A 22,418-nucleotide genomic window follows, 5' to 3' on the forward strand; every position below is an offset into this window, starting at 1 on the left:
TGGGAATTCAGGCTACCTGGGTGTCAGTGTAGCCAGAAGGGGAGAGTTCTTCTAGGTACCAGACAACTCCCAAACCAGTAGCAAAGGATGGGGTGATTCCCTAGGTCTGTTATACCATTTAGAAGACCTCAGGTATGGGATGGTTAAGAGCAGGCATCCCCAAACTCAGCCCTCCATATGTTGGGACTACAATTCCCATCATCCCTGACCACTGGTCCTGTTAGCTAGGGATGATGGAAGTTGTAGTCCCAAAACATCTGGAGGGGCAAGTTTCGGGATGCCTGATTAAGAGAGTGGGTAACCAAGGAAAAGTGCCCTCGCTCATGAACCAAAGTATTTAGCTGTGAGGGAAGCGGTACGGTGTTGAAAGTACTTAACATATCTAAGTGATAGAAACTGAATTAAGCATTTTGGGATCTATTCTGTAAACCTGAATATTTAACCACCTGAAGTGTACCAACTGATTTCTAGTGACTGAAGTTTAAGAAGAGTTGTGTCTATAATATTCTGTTTAAACCTGACACATCTTAATAGTTAAAATAAATTAATTAACTTCTATCTGAAAGAATGCATTTCCTTACGCACTTGGTTCCATGAACTTCCTTTTGTTTAATAAAACATTTCTTGTTTCTTTGATCAACTCCTGCCTGAGACTCTAAATCATTTAAGTTTTCCCCACTAGATAATCTGTGGTAAATTGTAGAAATTGGTGTAATTGGTGTACCTCAAGGCGGTCGCACTATATTTAATTGGGGGAAGTTAGCAGGAGAGGATCCGCCCCATAATTATTTGGAGGTACAGTATTAAGTGGCTTTAACCTTGTTAATTGTTTGTTGCTATCTAGGAGACCTACCAAACACATTTTGAAGAGAACCTGATTGCTATTATTGGGCTTAAAAGCCTTTTCAAGTCATCCAACATCTCCCCCTGGCTCAATCAATCAGTTTATTTGTATGCACCTTTGCAAAGTTAAAACCATGCTCAAGGCAGCTTACAACATATTTTTAAAAATTACACAACTACAAACCTAACAAAAGTAGTCATAAATACTGAACATCACAAAGTTCATTGCTTTAGGAAGCTGGTACATGTTGTTATATAATCAGTGTTCCGCGAATTTTGCCAGCTCAGTCTATTTTATTACAGGGATTTTGGGGGGGGGGGGGGGAATTTCGTAATTCCCATCCCTTCCTGTCTCCTTCGGCTTCAGGACTGGTGAAAGAAGCAGCACTTCCCCTCTGGTCCTTGAATAAGACTTTTATAAAACATAACACCGTTCTTATCCTCCTAGCCTCAGGCAAACTGCCCAACCTCCGTGGTTATTATGTAAGTCCCTCCGGAATCTGTTCGTGTTGCACCACCTGACTTGCCTATTCCGTGAGCTCAGCCATCAGGGAAGATGACTCTCCTCCGACCTGTTACATTTCGAGAAGCTGTGCACATGGGTCGTCTGTACATGTGAGAGAGCGAGGCGGTCGGTGTCACATGGATGCGCGCACCCAGAAGCAGCTGCACCAATAGCCCGCCTCGATTTCCATAGCATTAAGGCAGCTGCGGAGCAGCCGGCAGAGGAAGAGGAGGAACTCCAGCGTCCCTAAGGTTCAGATACCCGATGAATGCGCACTAACTAAAGAGTAAACCTCTCCGAGCACAGGCTTTACTTCCGAGTAAAAATACGCCAGGGGGGCAGCCCTAAATCTAGTAAAAATAAATCTTAACTGAGGTTCTGTCCCTCCCTACGTAAAGCCTGCCCCCCCAAACATGCGCCCATAGCACCCCCTATTTTGGGGACGAGGAGACACGCGCGCGCGCCTCTTCCTTGATCCGATTCTCCATGCAAACGTCGCCGCATTGACCTTGCCATTGACCCGTCTACTCGGAAACTATTCATTGGATTCAGTGATGCTTACTCGCAAGTAATTGCGGTTGTTTCGGATCGCAGCCTCAGGCTAGGGGTTCCTCCTATTATTCCATTAAAAAGGTGTGTGTGGGGGGGGAATTAACATCTGGGGTAGCAGCCACGTGCAGGGCCAGGATCACTTCTAGGTAGCCTCGGAGGAGGATCGGGGCGGTCCTACTAGATCTGTCTGAACTCAAAGAGGGGCTTGAAGGCGCGAGGATCCCCGGCTTGCGGCAGAGCAGCTTTTGCAAAAGAGCAGCGCCGAAGCTCCGCCCCGCAACCTCGAATGCACTCGGATCTCCCGAAGCGGAGCGAGGTCGCCTTGGGGCCGCGCCTGCCTCGCAAGGCGGCGGCTCCTCCTATCCGGCAAGGCTGGAGAGGGAAGAGTCCCCGGCTGGCAGCAGAAGGAAGGGACGGGAGATTCCCCAGTCTGCTGGGCGCAGTTTTGCAACGCGCCTCCCTCCTCCTCCTCCATCCGCTCTGCCGGCTCCTGCCTGCCTGCCTGCCTGCTTCCCCACGTGTCCTTTCCCCGCGCCGCCCCCTGGATGTAGGTCACCAAAACAAGGGCCTCCCGCCGCCGCCTTCACGTGTCTCTCCACGCGGTCGCCGGCAGGAGGCGGCCGCCCCGTCCCGATTGTGTAATCGCCGACGTCACAGCCAATCAGCGCGCAGGCGGCGCCGAACGTAAACAAAGCGGCGCACGTGGCTCGCCCGACGGTCCATGTGAGCGGCTGCTTTTGAGAACCGGCCGGATGGGAAATGGACGGGCGGCCGGGGAAAGAGAGAGAAAAGGCGCCGCGGGAAACCCTCGACGCCGCCGCCTCGCGGAGTCTCCCATCACCCCGTCCAGGGAAAGGGGAGTCCAGTCAGCCCCGAAGGAGGGAATAAGCCCCTCGGCCCCGGTTTCCCGCACCGGCCGATTCCTGCCTCCCGGCATGCAAAACCCCCCATCCTGTCCTCGGAAGCCCTTCCTAGGGCGCGCACGCCAATCCACACCGAACCCGCTGCATTGCACGGGGTTGGACTAGATGACCCTGGGGGTTCCCTTCCCACGCTACGGCGCGGTAAATTGCACGGCAGCTTCGCTTCTGCCACCACCGCGTTGCGCGCACATTCCGCGCAAGAAAAAGCCGCTCTCTTTGTGGGGGTCGGAGCAGCAAGAGGCTGAAATTGGGGGGGGGGATCGTGACCCTCCGGGATCAGTGGAAGGAAGGAAAAGGCTTTCAAGCCTGATCCGCCTTTCCCTCCTCCCTGCTCCGCAGTCATCACGTCGGATCTCGCTTCTGACCTCCCTGACAACCCCAAAGCCTCACTTACCTGCATTGACCTCCATGGCGTCCCCCGATTTCTTCCCCGCAGCTGCCTCCGAGAGCCGGGATCATTCACCGACGGCTTTCCCGGGCTGCTGGGGCGCCTGCCTGCCTCGCTCTCCGCTTGTGCCGAAAGAGCCGCTGCGGCAGCTGTGCCCAAGCGAGCCGCGCCCGCCTCCCGCCTTCCCCCGGCTGCTGCGTGGACGCGCCTCGTGTGTGCGAGGCGGGAGGAGGCCAGGCAGCCGCCGCGCCGCCGTCGAGCCTTCCTGGGGAGATGGCTTGCTGGGCTGCGGCTGCCGGCTCCTTCCTCCTCCCCCTTCCCCGCACGAGGACGGGGAGAGTCACCGGGAGGGCGGCGCCCACCACGTGCCTCGCCCCGTCGCCGCCCTCGCCTTGCCCACTCGCGCGCCGTCGGAACAGCCGCTGCACCGAGCGGCGTCCCAGCTCGCCCCGCCTCCCCTCCGGCTCTCTTTCAACCCAGTGACACACTTTCCCCGTCCCTCGGGGAGGCGGGGAGAGCGAGCGACCCGCCCCTTGTCACGTGTCAGTCATGTGTGATGAAACGGACACGCGTCTCCGGCTGCACGGTAGCAATTACGCACGAGATCAGGGCATCGAAGTTCCTCTAAAATGCAATCGGTCGTGACTAATACTAGCTGCACTGGAGGCAGGGTGCTTGAGGGAGAATCTCCATAAAAGCTTAGGAAAGGGGCCGGCAATAGTAATGACCTTGGAGTTCACAGGAATTCATGGAAACAGAATTGGAAGGGACCCAAGGGTTCATCTAGTCCAACCCTCTGCAATGCAGGAAACTCTGCTAAAGCATCCATGACAAATCTCCATCCAACCTCTGCTTAAAAACCTCCAAGGAAGTTCAAAGATTCATGGTCTCAGAATATTTTAAGTTTAACTCAATCCTAGTTTTTCAATTGGAGTTCTTCCTGTGTTTTAATGTGATGATGATGATTATTACTATTATGTATAGTACATTGGTACCTCGGATTTCTAGAAAGCCAAACATTTTGGTTTTTGAACGCCAAAAACCTGGAAGCAACTGCTTCGGTTTTCAAATGCTTTTTGGAAGTTGAACTGTGTGTTTTTCAGTTGTCTCCATTGATTTTGGAGACTGCTGTTTGTGCCTCAGTTGTGGAACGTCTTGGAAGTCAAACAGTCTTCCAGAACAGATTACGTTCGACAACCAAGGTACCACTGTAGAGTAGAGTATAATTATTTCATTTATACTCCGCCCACTCTGGGCGGCTTCCAACACTTGTAAAAACATAATGAAACATCAACCATTAAAAACCTCCCAATACGGGGCTGCCTTCAGGTGTCCTAAAAGTTGTTTATGTAGTTATTTGTCTCCTTGACATCTGATGAGAGGGCGTTCCACAGGGAGGAGATATAGAAATGTTTTAATAAACAAATAAGAAGCTTTGCACTCGGATGTGAAATGTATAGTAAATATTTGTGGCTGAAGCTTCCTGCAACCTGGAGAAGTTGTTCAGAGCTGTAGGATGGAATTAACGTTGCTTGCTAAATACCGCCCAACAAAGCATAGCTATTTTTAAATAAGCCTCTGTGGAGATTCGTAAATTCAGGGAAAGGTTGAGAGAATAATCAAAGCAAATATTTAACATGTTTTCTGCCAACTCATCTTTAGTTTGCTTTATGTTTTACAACATTAACATGGCTATATTGCTATAATACCTCCTGCAGACAAAAAAAATGTGCATTTGTTCTTAACACTGGAACAATTTGCATTGCAGTTTTCAGTACTATATTACAGAAACATCTCATTGTATTTGGTTATTTTCTGAAATACAAACTTTGTGAGTCAGACACGAGTTTTTTTGTTTAGTTACAACTTACTCTTCTGGGTTTATCCATATTTAATGCTTATTTCCTATATAAAACAGTTGTATGCTGAAACCAGATTCTCTTTTATACATTATCAGATTGCAGTTTTGCCAACGATATTCAGCGTGGAAATACTCAACCTCCTTTTCAGTTGCAAAATAGCCTGTGCCCTGCTGCTAATTATTTTCACAATGTAACATTGATTACACCTAACTTTAATGCTATGTCATCTTTCAGTCACAGTATCATTGCAGAGTCACAGCACTGACAGATGCTTCCACCAGAAATACAATCATGCAATTTATTTTCCTCACCTCAGAACACCGATGGCACAGGGTCCTGATCTGGGCTGGGATAATAGTAAAGCAGATATGGTGGAAGCCCTGGCCCATAGGCCACATTTGACCTAAGCCCGGCACCACAAGATTATTTTGCTCAATGTGTGGACAGCTGCTCCACACCTTGCATCCTATGTGACGTCAGACATGGGGCAGTTACACTGGAACGCCAGTGTAAAATTGGGAGCCTTGAAGGGATCCTAACGGTTCCCTGGCAACTGAAGGTTGCCGCCAATGCCCATTCGCTGATTGGCATTGACAGCAAGTTTCCTATGATAGCAGTGGAGGACTCCGTAGAGCAACCAGTCCTCATAAGGGAGCTGGTCCTGGAGAAAGAACTGTGAAGGGATAGACTCCATCAGACAAGGCCTCCTTCCACCTGCCTTGGCCCACCCTCTGCTTCTCAATGGGTACTGTATTGCTTTATGTACTGTGGCTTGCCGTTGTTTTATTGATTATAGTTTAGATATTATTGTAACTGCTGAGTGGATTTCTGTTTAGCTTTTATGTTGATATTATTTTATACTAGGGACGCGGGTGGCGCTGTGGGTTAAACCACAGAGCGTAGGACTTGCCGATCAGAAGGTCGGCGGTTCGAATCCTCGTGACCGGCTGAGCTCCCATTGCTCGGTCCCTGCTTCTGCCAACCTAGCAGTTCGAAAGCACGTCAAAGTGCAAGTAGATAAACAGGTACCGCTCTGGTGGGAAGGTAAACAGCATTTCCGTGCACTGCTCTGGTTCGCCAGAAGCGGCTTAGTCATGCTGGCCATATGTCCCGGAAGCTGTACGCCGGCTCCCTCGGCCAATAAAGGAAATGAGCGCCGCAACCCCAGAGTCGGCCATGACTGGACCTAATGGTCAGGGGTCCCTTTACCTTTACCTATTTTATACTATTCTGATTGATTGTTGATTGCTACTGTTTTGATGTAGGCTGCCTATTTTAAAGTTATGTTTTATTATCACATTTTTGTATTGTATTAGATTGTTATAAGATGTACATTTTTTGTTTCTTCAGCTTGTAAACCGCGTTATTGGAAGATAGAAAGGCGGTATACAAATTAAAAATGATGATGATGATGCCCAAAGGTTTCCTGTAAGCACAAATATTCATTGGCATCACTAACTCAAATTGATGCTGGTCAGAGGAAGGATCCCCCTCTGCAGTCAAAATTCAAGCTATGCCCCTGCCAATGAATTATTATTTTTTTAGTTTGGGTCAGCTGACCTCTTGGTGATGTCAGGTGATTCACAGATGGCCAGCTGTCAAAATGGGCTTGCGGTGGTGTTCAGGATCTCGGGTGCTATCTGCTCCTCACCCTTGTAATAAAGGGTAAAATCTAGCACACACACCCCCATTCTCAAAAAATGCTAATTATGTGTCTCGTATAACTCTCAGCTACTGCTATGTATGGATAATGGAAACATATACAATGAATTACCGGTAAATTGATCCCTAAAATGCAAAATGTCGCTGGCATCCATTTGTTTTGAGACAATGGAGTGCGCCTCCAGGAGTGAAGTCAAACCAATGCATTAGCAGCACCTTAGTGACATCCCCAGGATGCAAGCCTGGGGTGTATGGAGGCCCTGGGTTGCCCCGATAGCATGACCCCATATCTTGGCTTTGCTGATGTGGTCCGAAGGAAAGCAGAGCAATATCTGGCACCAGCTTGGCTGTAGGAATTGCATTACAGGGTTGCAAACATTATCCATGCGGGAAGCACATTTGCAACCCACAGCGTCACATCTGTGCACGCACGTGTTGCAATTCGGCGCTTATGTGCAAAGCACAATTTAGCACTTCTGCGCATGTGCAAAAGCCGAAACCCGGAAGTAACCTGTTCTGGTACTCATGGGTTCAGCGCAGTGCGCAACCTGAAGCATCTGTAACCCGAGATATGACTGTATAATACTAGGTATGAGACAAGCTATAGCTCACTCCTAGACACCATTTCATGTCACTAGCTTAGCCTGACAGAACAAAGCACAAGAATCTCACATTTACCAATTTCTAAGGGCTCTTACTGTACTTTACTATAGCCATGAACAAAGAGCCCAACTTTTTATTTTTAAAAATCAGCTGTTTGTTTTTGGAAAAACCTAATTATCAGCTATACATTTAGTTAACAGAATGAAGATTGTATAACCCATTCTCTGAGAAGAACCGGTTAATGAAAGCTCTTGTAGAAATACACAAGTTAACACAGCAGGGTCAGTCTGTGCAGTTTCCCGCATGAAAAGGCTGGACAATGGTTAATAATGAAAACTTGCAATGTTGAAAGAGCCTGCGCTCCAATACTATTCAACACGCTCAGGTTATGAACTACGTGGGAGGCTGTTTTCCATTATGTTGCTCTTAATAGAATAGCACCTTACCCAATGTTTAGCTTGGGTTTTAAGCACTGTCTTGATATTAAACTAGCTTTGCTGGGCAGCTGTGAAAGTCATTTATACGAACAATCTAGACTTAATTAGTAAATAATAATAATAATAATGAAACAACTGTAATAAGCACATTTTGCAACATATAAGCTAAGACACAAGCACTTTATTACAGGAGACTGTAATCAGTCAACCGTCAGTTTGCACACACTGATAGCCACTCCATTAGGTTCATTAGTAAAATTTGAAATACTATGAACTTATACTTTGCTTTCTTACAAATGCACCCAAGGTGGCTTATGCGAAATCAATGCAGTACAAAATACAACCTAAAAATAAATGAGCATCTAAAAGCAAGCAGTTTTGAAAACACATCACAAAATGAAGTATTAGGAACAGTGGGATTGTATGTTCTTATCCTCCAACTTGTTTCTTCTGCCAGCTTTAACAAGGGCCCCCTCTTAATGAAGATTTGAGGCTGCTTCTTATCATTAAGCAATCTTATTAGTGTTAACTGTGGTGACTATTACAGATGAGAGAAGATAAAACGGCAGTTACCTTGCACACAACGGATAGTGGAATTAAACTTTTACTCAGAAATTACTTTTACTGAAATTACTAGCAGTCAGTAATGTTCATTAATCTCAATTAGTTATGCCGAGTAGGTCTAAAGTTGAACATATGCATTTTAAGTTATACAAACCTTTCTGGGAATTTTTGGATGAGTATATACTGCAATTTTTTTTTTTTGGGTCATCAAAAAGCTTTCAACTTCACCAGAACTTTTATAACCCTGTTATTCGAGTGACAACTGTAATGGAAGAGATACTGGATATGTTGCTAGATTCTTAATTCTTTTAAAAGGAGCTGATGTGGGGTACACCCAGTGCCCAATGAAAACACAAGACAGTGGAAATGTGAACTCTGGCTGATTTATTATGAGAAAATTATATGTAAAAGAATCAGCGGTAACGGTGAAGCTGCAAGGTGTTGCGTCGCCTCCAAGCAGCGCGGCGTGAGCCACCGATTGTGTGATGGAATTTGTGGCCCTTGCCGAGGCCACGGCTTTTCCTGCCAGCGGAGGTCAGCCCCCGCATCTCTCTGTGTTTGTGAACTGCCTTGGTGATCCATTGGGTGTCTGGGTTGCGTCTGACAGCCTTGTGGAAAGGATCAATCAGAATGACTTCAAAGAACTTGTAGGTGGAATCTTCACCCACCCAGTAAGAGTTCAGTACTCTCAGGGCTCCACAGTGGCGGCCAGCACGCTCCTGGCAGGGAAAAAACAACCTCACGTAAGCACATAAAACAAGGTGACAAGTTTCATACAAAGGAACCAAACATTCAGCCATGATGTTTAAGAATTACAGTGACAAAGACTTCTCCATAGAGAAACTCTTTCCTTACAGGGATGGATAGCTCAGTCGGTTAGAGCGTTGTGCTGATAATGCCAAGGCTGCAGATTCGACCCCAGTAAGGGACAGCTGCATATTCCTGCATTGCACAGGGTTTGACTAAATGATCCTCAGGACCCCTTCCAACTCTACCATTCTAAGAACAACTATTTTATCTTTCAAACTGGCCTGTGGAGGAAAATTGATTTGTTAGTGCTACCACAATAGAACATACCATTTCAATCTACTTCATTACAGAGATGCTATATGGCCAAGAAATGGGGAAAGCAAATACTGTATGGCACAACTAAACTCACCTAGCTGCCATACGTGACGTTATCCTACTTCTTGAAAAAAATACTTCCCTGTGCTTTATTTCCCAAAATACTATACAGTAGTACCTTGGTTCCCGAACAGCTTAGTTGTCAAACAAATTGGCTCCTGAACACCGCAAACCCGGAAGGAAGTGTTCCGGTTTGTGAACTTTTTTCGGAAGCTGAACATCCGACATGGCTTCCGTTTGAGTGCAGGAAACTCCTGCAGTCAACCAGAAGCCGCGCCTTGGTTTTCAAACAGTTCCAGTAGTCAAATGGACTCCCGGAATGGATTACGGTTGAGAACCAAGGTACCACTGTACTGTACCTCTACCACTGTGGTGTGGACATCTGAAGAACAAGTAATGTAACAAGTACATAAATATAATGGCAGTAACTGAAAATCTGACCACCAAGGACGTTCAATTTGACTGAAAAAAGGATAATCACTTTAATCTGTTAAGATAGTTTTATGCAGTGGCTCTTTCACTAATTTCTGTACATATCTAATTTCAGTTTACAACAAAGACAGTTCTTTGTCTCTATAGAGAGGATGGCTACAGCATCTTGCAAACCAAAATACTTCCATATGCCACCTAGAAACTAGAATTCCAAAATGACAACTTGACACTGAAAAAACTGCTGTAGGAAATAATTATTCATTAACCATACTGCCTTATTCTCACAATAAATGCTGCTTAACATGCTACTCCATCAGTTTACCAACAATATTAAAAGCTGATTCATACACATCAAATACTCTTCTAATTTGGCATGAGTTAAAGGAGATAAACCAATGTGACACAGATTTGATCAAGCTTCAGTGGGACCAGTGGGCAATACAAAAGACTGATGCAGATCACAAGCAATACCCACCTCTGCTACAGACTGCAGACTCCGGGCAAATTTCAGCTGGTTGACACCATGATGCACTGGTTTACCATAAGTAGCACCCTTAGGGACTGGACGTTTACGACCACCACGGCGAACACGAATGCGGTAGATGACGTAACCTAAGACACAACAGGATAAAGTGTTAAAGCAGCTAAGAAATCTGCAGTTTTACAAGAGAACGTTTATTTAGCATTTGCGTTTTACATTCTAGCAATATTTTTGAATTTGCTAATGATGCCACAAATACTCTACTTCAGTTACTGGACAACCCCGTGCTTTTATAATCTATTTTTGTTCATCTGAAATTGCACAAAGCATGAAAAATGATGGGAATTGTGTTTCAGCTGTGTCAATGCAGGTACAGTGGCAAGATTTTCAGTCTCATGATAGTCTTAGGCAAAGTTTCCATTCTAACATCCTGACTTATCAGAGATGCTCTTGTAGCTTGGGATAGTTGCCTATATGCTTGCATGGAAGGTAAGCAAGGTTACTTTTATCTTATCACATTACAATTACAATAAGTAATTGCTATCTTTGCTCAGGACTACCAGACTTAGCGCATAACCAAGTGACTAGAGCAAGTTCACACCTGCTACATGCTTTGGGTTGCAGTTACCTTGCTTAGCTTTATATCCCAGCCTGCGAGCTTTATCTGGCCTGGTGGGACGGGGAGCTCGGTGCAGGGCAGACAACTGGCGATACTGCCAGCAGCGGACACGCAGGAGGAAGCGCATCACATCTGACTGTTTCTTCCTCCATAGTTCTTGGATATATTTGTAGGCACCCATTCTGGCTTATCTGCAAAAAAGTGACATGTTTAAATCACACTGCGTTTCATTGCTCTCAGGAAACAAAAAAGCAACTGTGTTTTCTATTCTCTAGTAATAAAAGTGGTCCATAATGAAACACATTTGTTCATAAACCTCTCAAAACCAACTTTGTCCCCTCTGAGCTACTGATCTATACTGTGCTTGATTTCATTAATATGTCATTAACATTTAAATAGTATGTATGAGATAAAAAGCAGCTTCCTTTGCTGCTGTGTACTTTGTCAGACTATTAACCTATCATTTTTTTATGCGAGGGATCCAGATCTTCTGGCATTCTGGACTACAACTTTTCATTATTCCTGACCACTGTCTATGACTGGGGCTGATGAAACTTGCTAATATAATTAACATGTGGAAACCACAGGTTCTCTATCCCTGGTTTACAGAGACTGGCAGCAGTTCTTCAGGGTTTCAGACTAGAATGTTTCCCACTGCTGCTGGAATTGCCAGGATCATAACTTGGAACTTTTTGCACGCAAAGCTTGTGATCTACCACTGACCTGCAACTGATCTATGGCATGACAGCCCACAACAACTAAGGATTTGCATGATTTTCCAGCCTGGTGAAGCCCCTTGCAATAACTTCAGCAAATGCAAGCTCCTGTAGCATCCAGGGGCTGTACCTTATCCCCTCAATCCAGAAAGAACAGTCACCCAACAGCTCAGTTGGTAGAGCATGAGGCTCAATCTCAACGCTGTGGGCTCAAGCTCTACATCAGGCAAAAGATTCCTGTGCTGCAGGGGGTTGGGCTAGATGACCCTTGTGGTCCCTTCCAGCTCTACATGATCCCAATTCTTTTTATAAAACTCACTCCTTTACCCAATTACCCATTCAGAACACAAACACACAGGCTTTCATTCATTGAATATACGTACTGCCCTATACCTGGAGGTCTTAGTTCACAAAAAAGATCACAATATATAGAATCAAAATAAAAACAATAATCCAATAACACCCCCCCACCCGCAAAAAAGAGCCACATTTTAAAGGGTATAGGATCAGGTCAACCAAAGGCCTGGTTTAAAAGGGACATTTTTGCCTGGTGCCTAAAGGTGAATAACTTGTAACTTCAGAGAATTCTCACAGTTGCATGGGCACAAACAATAAGCTACCTGAGACCATAGCAGGACATTTATTATCTACTTGCTTCGCACAATGCATGCCCCACTTTTGCAGAAGCAAAAAGCTGGAAGCAATTACTTGCCCAACCATCTTAAAAGAGAGGGATGTGAAATACATAAATAAACCATCTGATGTAGCTGGCAGTGGCTCCCAACATCACCTGCTACCTTAACCCCATTTATTGGTTGGTGTCAGGGCTGGAACCCGCGGCCGTCTACACGTAAAGCATGTGAGCAATGGTCCCTCCTCGGAGGTTTACTCAGGAGCAAGCAGCGCCCGCGCTCCAGCCTTTTAGGCCTCACGAGCTTATTCCTGCATTCCAGGGGGCTGGACAAGATGCCCCTCGGGGTCCCTTCCAACTCTATGATTCTCTCCGTCTTCCCCCTCGGCCTCTGCAAGCTCCGTCTGGCGTAGCCGTCTCCGTCTGTAGGCCCAGGCCACGCCGCCTTCCCAACCGAACCCGGCGGAATTACGCCTCCCCGGCCTCCCTTCGCCCAGAGACCCCGACCCGCCTCTGCCCCCAGCTACCGACCGTGGGGCGGCGCCCCGAGCGGACCCCCGCAGGCCTCCCCGAATTAGGATGCCGACGGATTAAACTACGGGCGGCCTCCAGCTCGTCAACCTTACCTAGCGGCGCCCGGAGCCGGAAAGGAAGAGGCCTGCTTTCCCACAAGGCTTTGCGGCAACGCCGTGACGTCCAAGCGGAAGGAGGAGGGGGGAAAGGGCTGCGTTCAAGGTTCCTGCTGGGAAATGTAGTTCAAGAGGCCACGTGCCTTGGCAGGCTTGGAAGAAAACGCCGGAGGGATCGCGGCCCCGCCTGCTCGTTCCGCAGATTCCTGGATTCCTGCTAAGAGCAGTGTCTACCTTAGATTTCCCGGAAAGTCATGTAATTTCCCCTAGAACACTTCTCCTTAAATGCAAACAATACAGAAATAATGCTTTGAGCAGTGCGCTCTGGACACGCTCAGAGGAACTCTCACCTCTACTTGTTTCTTTTTCTTTTTTTGCAGCTTCCAGGGTTGAGACTTGGCATTGAAAAAAGGGGTCGCGTCTGCCTTCTTAGTTCAAGGTGAACTCGAAATTCATCCCGGGTTGAATGTTTTTTGTTTTTGTTTTATTTGTGAAATAATTTTTATAAGAGTAATTCACAATAGTTATAATTTTTTGTGGCTTCCCACGTGCTGTACTTCAAGGTCTGATTCCCTTTAATTCTGCCTCCAGACTATTGCTCAAACCAAATACAATCCATTCTTGATAAAATCCCATATACCACAGCTAGTCTTGTGTTTGTGTTTCAGTGAATTTCCTTGAAATACGGGCAGCAACACCCCGTTTTGCCCTCTTGCACGTTGGTTGCACATCAGTTGTACACATGCAAAATAGTCACGGCCTTTAGTCTTTTAATAGTCTGTTATTGTCCAATACCTGACAGTCCTTGCAACAGAGGTAATCCATTTGACGCCACTATCGCATCCTTAATCTGGAGTCTGTGCATATGCAACCCCTTAGAAACAGAAGGGACCCCTATTCCTTTGGGTAAGTGCCATAGTTCAGTGTTAGCACACATGCTTGGCATGTAGAATCCCTGGCATTCCTAAACAGGGCTGGGAAAGCGCCATGTCTGAAATGGCTGCCTTTCACTGGCCTGGTTCGCATGTCCCAGAGAGCAGCTGGAACATGGCTTACTGTGACTGCAGCTGCATTGTTCCTGCTGGGCTTTTGAGATCAGCAGCATCTGAACCTGGGATCGTACTGTATTGGCTCAAATATAAACCACACCCGCAAATAAGCCATACCTTTAAAATTGAAGGGGGGCGGGAAAGACAATACCCAAATATAAGCCGCTTCCTTAAAATTGAAGAGAAAAAGAAAAAAGTCCATTAAATTCAGCGACTAAAATAGTGGTTTTATTTTACCATATGCCAAGCCAATTCAAGCCTTTGATCTTGCAAGCCCTCAAAAGTCACCATACAATCGCTAAAATCGCTTTTCAATTGCTACAATTCCGCCCGTAAATCGTAGCACCGTAAATGCAAATTAAAAAATCAATACTGCACTGTAAAGTAAGGGGAAAGCGACGAATGACATTAGAATTAATTGCACAATGGTCTCGAGCTTGCAAATCGGCATGAAAACATTATTTGTTCCATTTTCCGTATGTCTGCTTCAGCAGCGATATCGCAAAAGCCAATTTTTGTAAGGTCGCGAATTTAAGCCACACTTTAACTTTTCACAGTCAGAATTTGGAGGGGGAAAAGTGCGGCTTATATTTGGGCCAATAGAGTAGTAAAGCTCTCTCTTCCTTCGCCATGACCTGTTGGACATACCTTGGGCTAAGGTAGGAGAGACATTGGCTGAAACTGCTGGATTGACCTGGCAAGCCTGTGACCTCCTCTTCGTGTGTGTGAACGCAGCCATGCTCCAATGCTGGCTTCTTGCTGGATGGCAGTTTGTAAATGCCGTTGACCTTTTGTGGTGCTTGGACAGGATTGCTCCCCGGGCCCAGTCTCGGCAGCCTGAAAGAAGATGGGGAAGGGCTACAAAGTGCTGGTTTGCGGAATGGCTTCGGTGGGGAAGACCGCCATTCTGGAGCAGGTCCTCTATGGCAAGCACGATGTGGGTAAGAGATGCACGTGGTTCCCCTTCTGCCCTTCCAGAGACGCTTACAGATGCCTGCCTTTCTTATTTAACAAATAATCCGAAACCGTAATCATGGCATGGCTGGGATGGCGCCGGTAAAGTGGTTCTCAACGTTGCTTGTTGATGACGAGTAGCAAACTTGTTGCTTGTCAAAATGTGTGCCAGTCACAGAAGTGTGTGCCAGCCAGTGTACAGTGGTACCTCGGGTTACATACGCTTCAGGTTACAGACTCCGCTAACCCAGAAATAGTACCTCTGGTTAAGAACTTTGCATCAGGATGAGAACAGAATTCGTCAGCAGCGGCAGCAGGAGGCCCCATTAGCTAAAGTGGTGCTTCAGGTTAAGAACAGTTTCAGGTTAAGAACAGACCTCGGGAATGAATTAAGTACTTAACCCGAGGTACCACTGTATTTTCAATTCGACTTTGGGGCGGGGGGGGGGAGAGTCACACCTTTTGCATTTAGTATCGTTAATATGAGTCTTGAGTAAGTGTGTACTTGTTTGGCCGTAAGCCACAACAGTATGAAGGTATTCATACCAAATGCAAAACCGAATCAAAACAATTGCTTGTATAGATGCACCTTTTGCAAATTTGTCCAGGCCAGAGCTGATTACAAGGGGGAAGCAGGCCATGATTTGATCAGTAGGAAACAAGGCGTCAACACCACCATGCAGTTACTAATCATTGAAACATATTTTTTCGGGGCGCAAGGGAAGCAGCTTTGGCACGCAAGATGTGTTTCTGAATGTGTTTGCTAAGAACTCTGTTTCTCCTTTTCTGAAAACAACAGGTGCAGAATGCAACGCGACAAGCGAAGACGTTTATGTGGCTTTGGCTGAAACGGACCGAGGAGTGAAAGAACAGTTGCGCCTGTACGACACCAGGGGGGTGCAAGAAGGAGAGGAGTTCCCCAAACATTATTTCTCCCTCGCAGACGGCTTTGTTCTCGTCTATGCCGTGAACAGCCTGGAATCCCTCGAAAGAGCTGACTGGCTCAAGAAGGAGATTGACAAGTGTAGAGACAAAAGAGAGGTAACACACACACACACACAATACCTTCAGTCGCGTCTGAGATACGATAAGGAGAACATGATGTATGAGGGAAAATGAGCTCATCACCTAAAAAGCAGGTTTTCCAAACCACAGTGGTACCTCGGGTTACATACGCTTCAGGTTACAGACTCCGCTACCCCAGAAATAGTACCTCGGGTTAAGAACTTTGCTTCAGGATGAGAACAGAAATCGTGCTCCGGCGGCGCGGCGGCAGCAGGAGGCCCCATTAGCTAAAGTGGTGCTTCAGGTTAAGAACAGTTTCAGGTTAAGAACAGACCTCCAGAATGAATTAAGTACGTAACCAGAGGTACCACTGTACTTATTTACCTGCAGATAATGCAGTTTTTCACGTGCCGGGGGTCAGTGTAGTTGTGTGCAGAGATGGGACAGGAGTAAAAGGCCTCTGCTATGAATAACCCCCTTGTAGGAAACAGCAAAGGGATCACTTGCTCTGCTGACCAGCATTTTTTAGTCTTTTAGTGTCTCTCCTTTCACATTAGATGTGTGTCTCCTTTGCAAAGGGTAACTGCCAAGTTAAAAGCAAGGTCTTGTAGTCACAAGGCTTAATGTGAGCTGCAGTGTTTGAAAAGAGTGGTTGTAAAAGGTTCTTAAAACCCGCCGTAAGTATTTCCTTGTTAGTCTGTTGTATCGGAAACAACTGCAAGTCTTTTTGGCATCATAAACAATCCATTTATTAAGGCATAAGATTAATCCACTGTTTTAGGCTGGGACAACTTGTAAAAACACACTAAGCAGTGAGGTCACAGGGAAATGAAATGCAGAAAGTACAGGCGGTGTCAATTACATAATTAACAGAAGTCGTTCACAAAACGTTGGCTGATAACAAATGGTGAGGCCCTTTACGCCATCTTTCCTTGCAAAAGAAGAAGCATGGCATAATGGTTAGAGCTGTGGTTCCCAACCTTTTTTTTGGCCATGCCCCACCTAAGCATCTCTAAATTCCTGATGCCCGTCCACCCTGTGACGTACAATTCTTCTTATTCTAAAAGTGAACTCCTATTCACAATGCCCATCAACTTTGGGGGGTCCCAGCCCCCTCAAATATTTTATGGGGGGGTTGGTTACAGATGCTTCAGGTTACAGACACTTCAGGTTACAGACTCCGCTAACCCAGAAATAGTACCTTGGGTTAAGAACTTTACTTCAGGATGAGAACAGAAATCGCACGGCGGCGGCAGCAGGAGGCCCCATTAGCTAAAGTGGTACCTCAGGTTAAGAACAGTTTCAGGTTAAGAACGGACCTCCAGAACAAATTAAGTTCTGAACCCGAGGTACCACTGTATAACAGTAATACTAAGATAATGGATTTAATCAGGGTTTTTTTTAGGGGTTTCACCGCGGCTACTAAATCAGACCCTTCCCAGGGAAATGGCTTCATCAATGTTTGCTAATCGACTGCTGCAGCTCAGCAAGCTGAACAATATCAACTATGCAGGGCTCTGTGTATTTTCCTGCAATAAATTCTATATGTAAAGAGAGAGTGAATCCCTAATGGATCTCTTAACTAAGTGCCTGTAAGAAAAAAAGAAAGGAAGGAAGCATTCATCTGGGGCCATTTAAAGCAAGTCAGCACAAGGCTGCAGTTATGTAATGTTTGGCTGTTGTCAGAGCAAAGTTCTTACGTAACTCAGGGCTTGCCGGTTGCATCGATTAAGGTTGCATCGGAAAGAGGCCTTTGCTACCTTTTCATGGACTCTTAATATAGCAGTCAGAGGCGTTGTTACTCAGTGTTCTCCTTTGTGTATCCTGAGCCTTGTGTAAAGTAGGAAGTGGATTCCCAGCATTCCCTGAAAATGGGGCCTGCCCGCAGCACAGCCAATCGCTTCTGTTTCATCACTGCAAATTTCGTAGCGTTCCTGACTTTGACATACAGACCACAAAACTCAGTGAGGTTAAAGGAAGAAGAAGAAGAAGAAGAGTTTGGATTTGATATCCCGCCTTTCACTCCCCTTCGGGAGTCTCAAAGCGGCTAACATTCTCCTTTCCCTTCCTCCCCCACAACAAACACTCTGTGAAGTGAGTGGGGCTGAGAGACTTCAAAGAAGTGTGACTGGCCCAAGGTCACCCAGCAGCTGCATGTGGAGGAGCGGAGACTCGAACCCGGTTCCCCAGATTACAAGACTACCGCTCTTAACCACTACACCACACTGGCTCTCTAGAAGGAGTCTAATCCTATTCTATGAAGTAATCCTTCAGTGCTTACCTCAGTCGGGACCCGTAAGGGAGTAGAATGGACCACATCGCATTTTCAAATGCTCCCCTGCGTCAAAGACTCAACAAAGTAAGGACGAGGGAACATTTTCTTCCCCCAAGTGCTAATTTCTATTAACAGGCAGCTTTTAAAGGCAGAAATAACCCACTGAAGAAGAATGGTTGAGCAATATGCAGAATTGGCAAAGTCAACAGCTAAAATAAAAGAACCTAATGACGGAGGTTTTGTGGAAGAATGGAAACGCTTCTCGGATTATTAAAAATATATATAATATGATGAGTGATATTATAATATGATGAGTGATATTATAATATGATGAGCAAGGAGGATTTGAACTATGAGCAACAGAAGGGATTGAAAATTACCAGAGTTTTGTCAAGGTTTAAGCGATAGAAGACAGCTGAGAGAGAGAAACATAGAAAGGGGGGGGGAGTCGAGGAGGGAGAGTTTTTATTATGTATTGAAATGTATGTGTGAAATTTTGGAAAACTTAATAATAATAAAAACTTCAGAAAAATACATATAAAGCAACAACAACATGGCAGAGCGTTCAAAAGTTGTGTGCTTCACTTGTAAGCCAAAGTAGGATGGTCCATTTTAACACCTGTCCAATTCTGCTGCATGCGTAGGGCCAAAGCAAAAGACCTTGATTTAAAATAAAACTGAGAATTGGGAGGGACAGGGTAACTTAGATATATGAGGTTCCCATGGTGTCCCTGAAGAACCCCAGTGATCCATATTGACTGAGTCAGAAAAAAACAATACAGTACAAGACCAGCTGTTTGAAAGGGGTTAAATTTAACCCCCACTTTTTCTCCCCCAAACAGCTGATTGGTGGTATTGCGGATTCTCTCACCAGGGCTATCTTAAGGGCAGCCCCTCAATGTGCCCAGATATGTTGCTGGACTAGGGTGAGTCATTACAACCAGCTATTAATAAGTCAGAAAAGTGAATCAGGTTGTTATTAACAGCACAGTAACTGCTTTGTTTACTACGAAGTTTCTTTCCTAATCCAATTATATAATCGGTTGTCATAGCAAGTGCTATTTAGGATACGGCTTCCTAATTTGACTACACACACACATTGCATCAAAGAACCTGGAAACACAGGCTGCCTCTCTTGTGAGCAAGCAATCGACTGAGTCACTTTGCTGCACATAAAGATCCCTTGTGATTCCTCTCCTCCGTTTCGTTTTAACTGTAAGGCAGAATAGATTTTTCTCTCTCTGTCTCTCTTTTAATGTTAGCGGTTTGAAAGCAGTATTTGCATTCCCATGGGGTTTGTAGTTCGACACAACAAAGGACGGAACGAGTTGTGAATACCCTTTCATCTGTGGTTGTAATTCAGTGCATCTCAAAATCAAAACCGTAAATCAAAACAATGCAAATATTGTTAAGACAGTTGACGTTCGGCACTGTCTCTGTTGCTCACTTTTGGAAGAGAGAACAGGTTGTTTGAATAGTGCCATATATTCTACTTCCTGATTCCTTAGATGCAAATTCAAGAACAGTAGGGATTTGATAAAATAACCAGGAGGAAAGGAATAATCTTAAAAACCCACAAAAGAAGCAAATTGTGAAAAGTGAACAGCTACTCTCTTACCCTGGTCATTTTGAAGTTTTCCCCAAATCCTGCCTTGTCTCAGCGCCTTTAGAGAAAATTGCTTTTTCAATGCAAAAGCAACCATGGTTGCTAGAAACTTGCTACTAATTTATTTCAATAATTTATAATTAGAGAATTATAATTAGCGACATTAGAGAATTTTATTTCAATAATTTATATGCCGCTTACTTATAATTAGAGTGGTGTATAATAAGAAACTTGATCCAATGTAAATAAAAATAATTTAATATTATAAAATAAAAATTCAGTTAAAATGTCTGCTGGCATTAAAAAGAGTCTTTGTAAATTATACAATCCCCCTCTTCAATCCCTCAGATTTGCACAAAACCAGAAAAGCCCACAAGCCCTCTTCGCAGGGAATGCAGGGAATTTTAACCCAGAATTCTTTGGAGGAAACTATGACTGTTTAAAGTGGAATCGTAGCGCTCTAAATGTTGTGTCAGTATTGCCTTGTTAGGACTCAGTAGGGAGGAGGCTGGGGACAAGGGTAGAATTACTCATCTCTGGTGCCACCTACTGTTGACCTCCCTGCCTTCTGCCTTATTAATCCCAGTGGGCGCCAGCCATGACTGTAATAAGGCAAATAGGGAAAAGGGAAGGCAGTTTAGAAGAAGCCAAAGCACATCAGTACCATAAAGGAAAGAACTGGGGGAAGGAAGATCCAAAAGGAAAGAAAACTGGCAGCAGAACTGAAGAGAGAAGCAGAGAACGAAGCAAAGCTGAGAACTGGAGTAATCGCTTTAGGAAAGAAAAGGAGAATAACTAACTTTGCAGTTAGACTGGCAAGATCTAAAAGGAGGATGCGGGTTGAAAACCAGCCAGGAACAACCTTGATCACAACTTGCTTCAAAACCAGCCCAGCCACAATGCAGCCAGTGCTGCCATCGTACTTTGGGGCAGATGTCAGAGACCTACTCAGCAAAATGAGCAGGCTGGGCCCCAAGACGCAAGAGGGTTGCCTTATTGCAGGCTGAGTAATACACCTCGTCATCTTACAAGGAGGTTGGGAAAAACATTCAGTATTAGAGTCTTACATAACTGCAGAGCTGAACACACCCAAAGCCTTTGGCATGCCTGTGTTCTGGATTTGGTGTAGCCTGCCTGAATAATCTCAAAGCTCATAGCAATTTCCCTATATCATGTTTCATAGGAAAGAAGAGCCGTATTTAAGTGCTATAATTTAATATGCTCACCTGCAGGTTTCCTGGCCACTATTTGTTTCTGGGCTTGCAGCCGCTTGTATTTTTCAATACTTCACAACATGCCAAGGATACTTTTGCACAAGCAATCTTAGTCACTGGGCTTTAGAAATTGGGAGCAATTCCTTGCTTCGCTGGCATCTTGGGCTCCTCTTGAAACCTAATACCATCTTAGTAGCGTCTGACTTTTTTTTTTAGCAACAGATTACACGGATTGACATATGGCAGGCGTAGCCAATTTGGTGCCCAGCAGATGTTGTTGGATTACAATACCCATGATCCTTGACCATTGCTAACAACATCAAGTGTTGTTGGACTACAATACCCATGATCCCTGATCATTGCCAACAACATCAAGTGTTGTTGGACTACAACACCCATGATGCCTGACCATTGCCAACAAGGTGTTGCTAGGCTACAGTAACCATCGTCCTTGACCATTGCGAGCAGCAGCAGCTCTAACTTGCAGAGCAGCGGACAGGGGTGATGGGATTTGTAGTCCAACAAGAACTGGAGGGCACTATGTAGCTTACCTGTGGTATACAGATTCCATCAAAGGCAGCACCTTAGAATTAAAATGCAATCTGACCCACTGGTCCATTGAACTAAATGTTGCCTCCTTAGAATGAGAGGTCTCATAGGAGAGAGAGCAGCTTTCTGCTCCTTGACCGAACCGGATGCCAAGCCTGTGCTTTGCCATTTCTGACGGATTGCTTCCTTCCTTCCTTTTTTCAGGGCTCTATTGTTGTCTTAGGCAACAAAGCCGACCTGGTAGAGGAAAGGCAAGTCGAGGCGGCCGTGGCTCAACAGTGGGCCAAACTCGAGAAGGTGAAGCTGTGGGAAGTCACGGTGACCGACGGAAGGACGCTGGCCGAGCCCTTCGCCGTGCTGGCGAGCAAACTCTCTCAGGCCCAGAACAAGTCGGCTTTTCCTTTGCCCGGGCGGAAGCCCAAAGGCAATAATGACGACGGCTGAAGGCATTTCAACCAGGGAGGAGTGTCTTGAGTTGTTGGTCTGTGCTTTACGCTGTTCCTTTTGTGCTTCCTCAAGTGCTCGCAGAGCTTGATGCTGCAGTTAGTAAAGTTGTGTATGCAGTTTCTCGGCTCTCGTTTCTAAAGGGGATGAATAGCCCTTAAAAAAAAAAAAAGATGTACACAAGCAAGCTATAGAAATACTTGCATACCTGCCCAGAATGTAAGGGTGTTCAGGATGGAGGAAGAGGGATTGAGAGAACCCGATGAATTCTTTCAAACTTTGCCCACTGGTGTGGACAGCAAGCCATAAAACATTGTGACTGAAAAAGATGGGGAGGGTGTGGATACTCG

At 45.6% G+C, this 22,418-nt stretch overlaps 3 protein-coding genes across 4 annotated transcripts in view; 1 reads left to right on the top strand and 2 right to left on the bottom strand.

Moving 5' to 3' along the window:
• Positions 1–3,636, bottom strand: part of NR1D2 (nuclear receptor subfamily 1 group D member 2) — a 25,443-nt gene extending 21,807 nt beyond the window's left edge. The window contains exon 1 of the mRNA XM_081883269.1: positions 3,218–3,636. Within this exon, the coding sequence (XP_081739395.1) occupies positions 3,218–3,233 (16 nt within the window). The 5' untranslated portion in view covers positions 3,234–3,636. The remainder of the gene's footprint in view (positions 1–3,217) is intronic.
• On the top strand, positions 1,396–22,190 carry NKIRAS1 (NFKB inhibitor interacting Ras like 1). 2 transcript variants are annotated; one of them, XM_081883476.1, is made up of 5 exons: positions 1,396–1,916; positions 13,353–13,411; positions 14,830–14,962; positions 15,775–16,016; positions 21,829–22,190. In XM_081883476.1, the coding sequence occupies exons 3-5, from the start codon at positions 14,869–14,871 to the stop codon at positions 22,066–22,068; spliced, it is 576 nt and encodes a 191-aa protein (XP_081739602.1). In that variant the 5' UTR covers positions 1,396–1,916; positions 13,353–13,411; positions 14,830–14,868; the 3' UTR covers positions 22,069–22,190. The 2 variants fall into 2 exon arrangements, with proteins under 2 accessions (XP_081739602.1, XP_081739601.1); XM_081883475.1 differs by lacking the exon at positions 1,396–1,916 and adding an exon at positions 13,083–13,228.
• Positions 8,707–11,187, bottom strand: RPL15 (ribosomal protein L15). Its single transcript, XM_081883468.1, has 3 exons — positions 11,006–11,187; positions 10,372–10,508; positions 8,707–9,058 (listed from the first exon to the last, which is right to left on the bottom strand). Exons 1-3 carry the CDS (start codon positions 11,175–11,177, stop codon positions 8,753–8,755), a joined length of 615 nt encoding a protein of 204 aa, XP_081739594.1. The 5' UTR covers positions 11,178–11,187; the 3' UTR covers positions 8,707–8,752.
• Positions 22,191–22,418: the final 228 nt, after the last annotated feature.

The sequence above is a fragment of the Podarcis melisellensis genome (genome assembly GCF_964234715.1).
Source record: "Podarcis melisellensis genome assembly, chromosome: 12".
Taxonomy (NCBI): Eukaryota; Metazoa; Chordata; class Lepidosauria; order Squamata; family Lacertidae; genus Podarcis; species Podarcis melisellensis.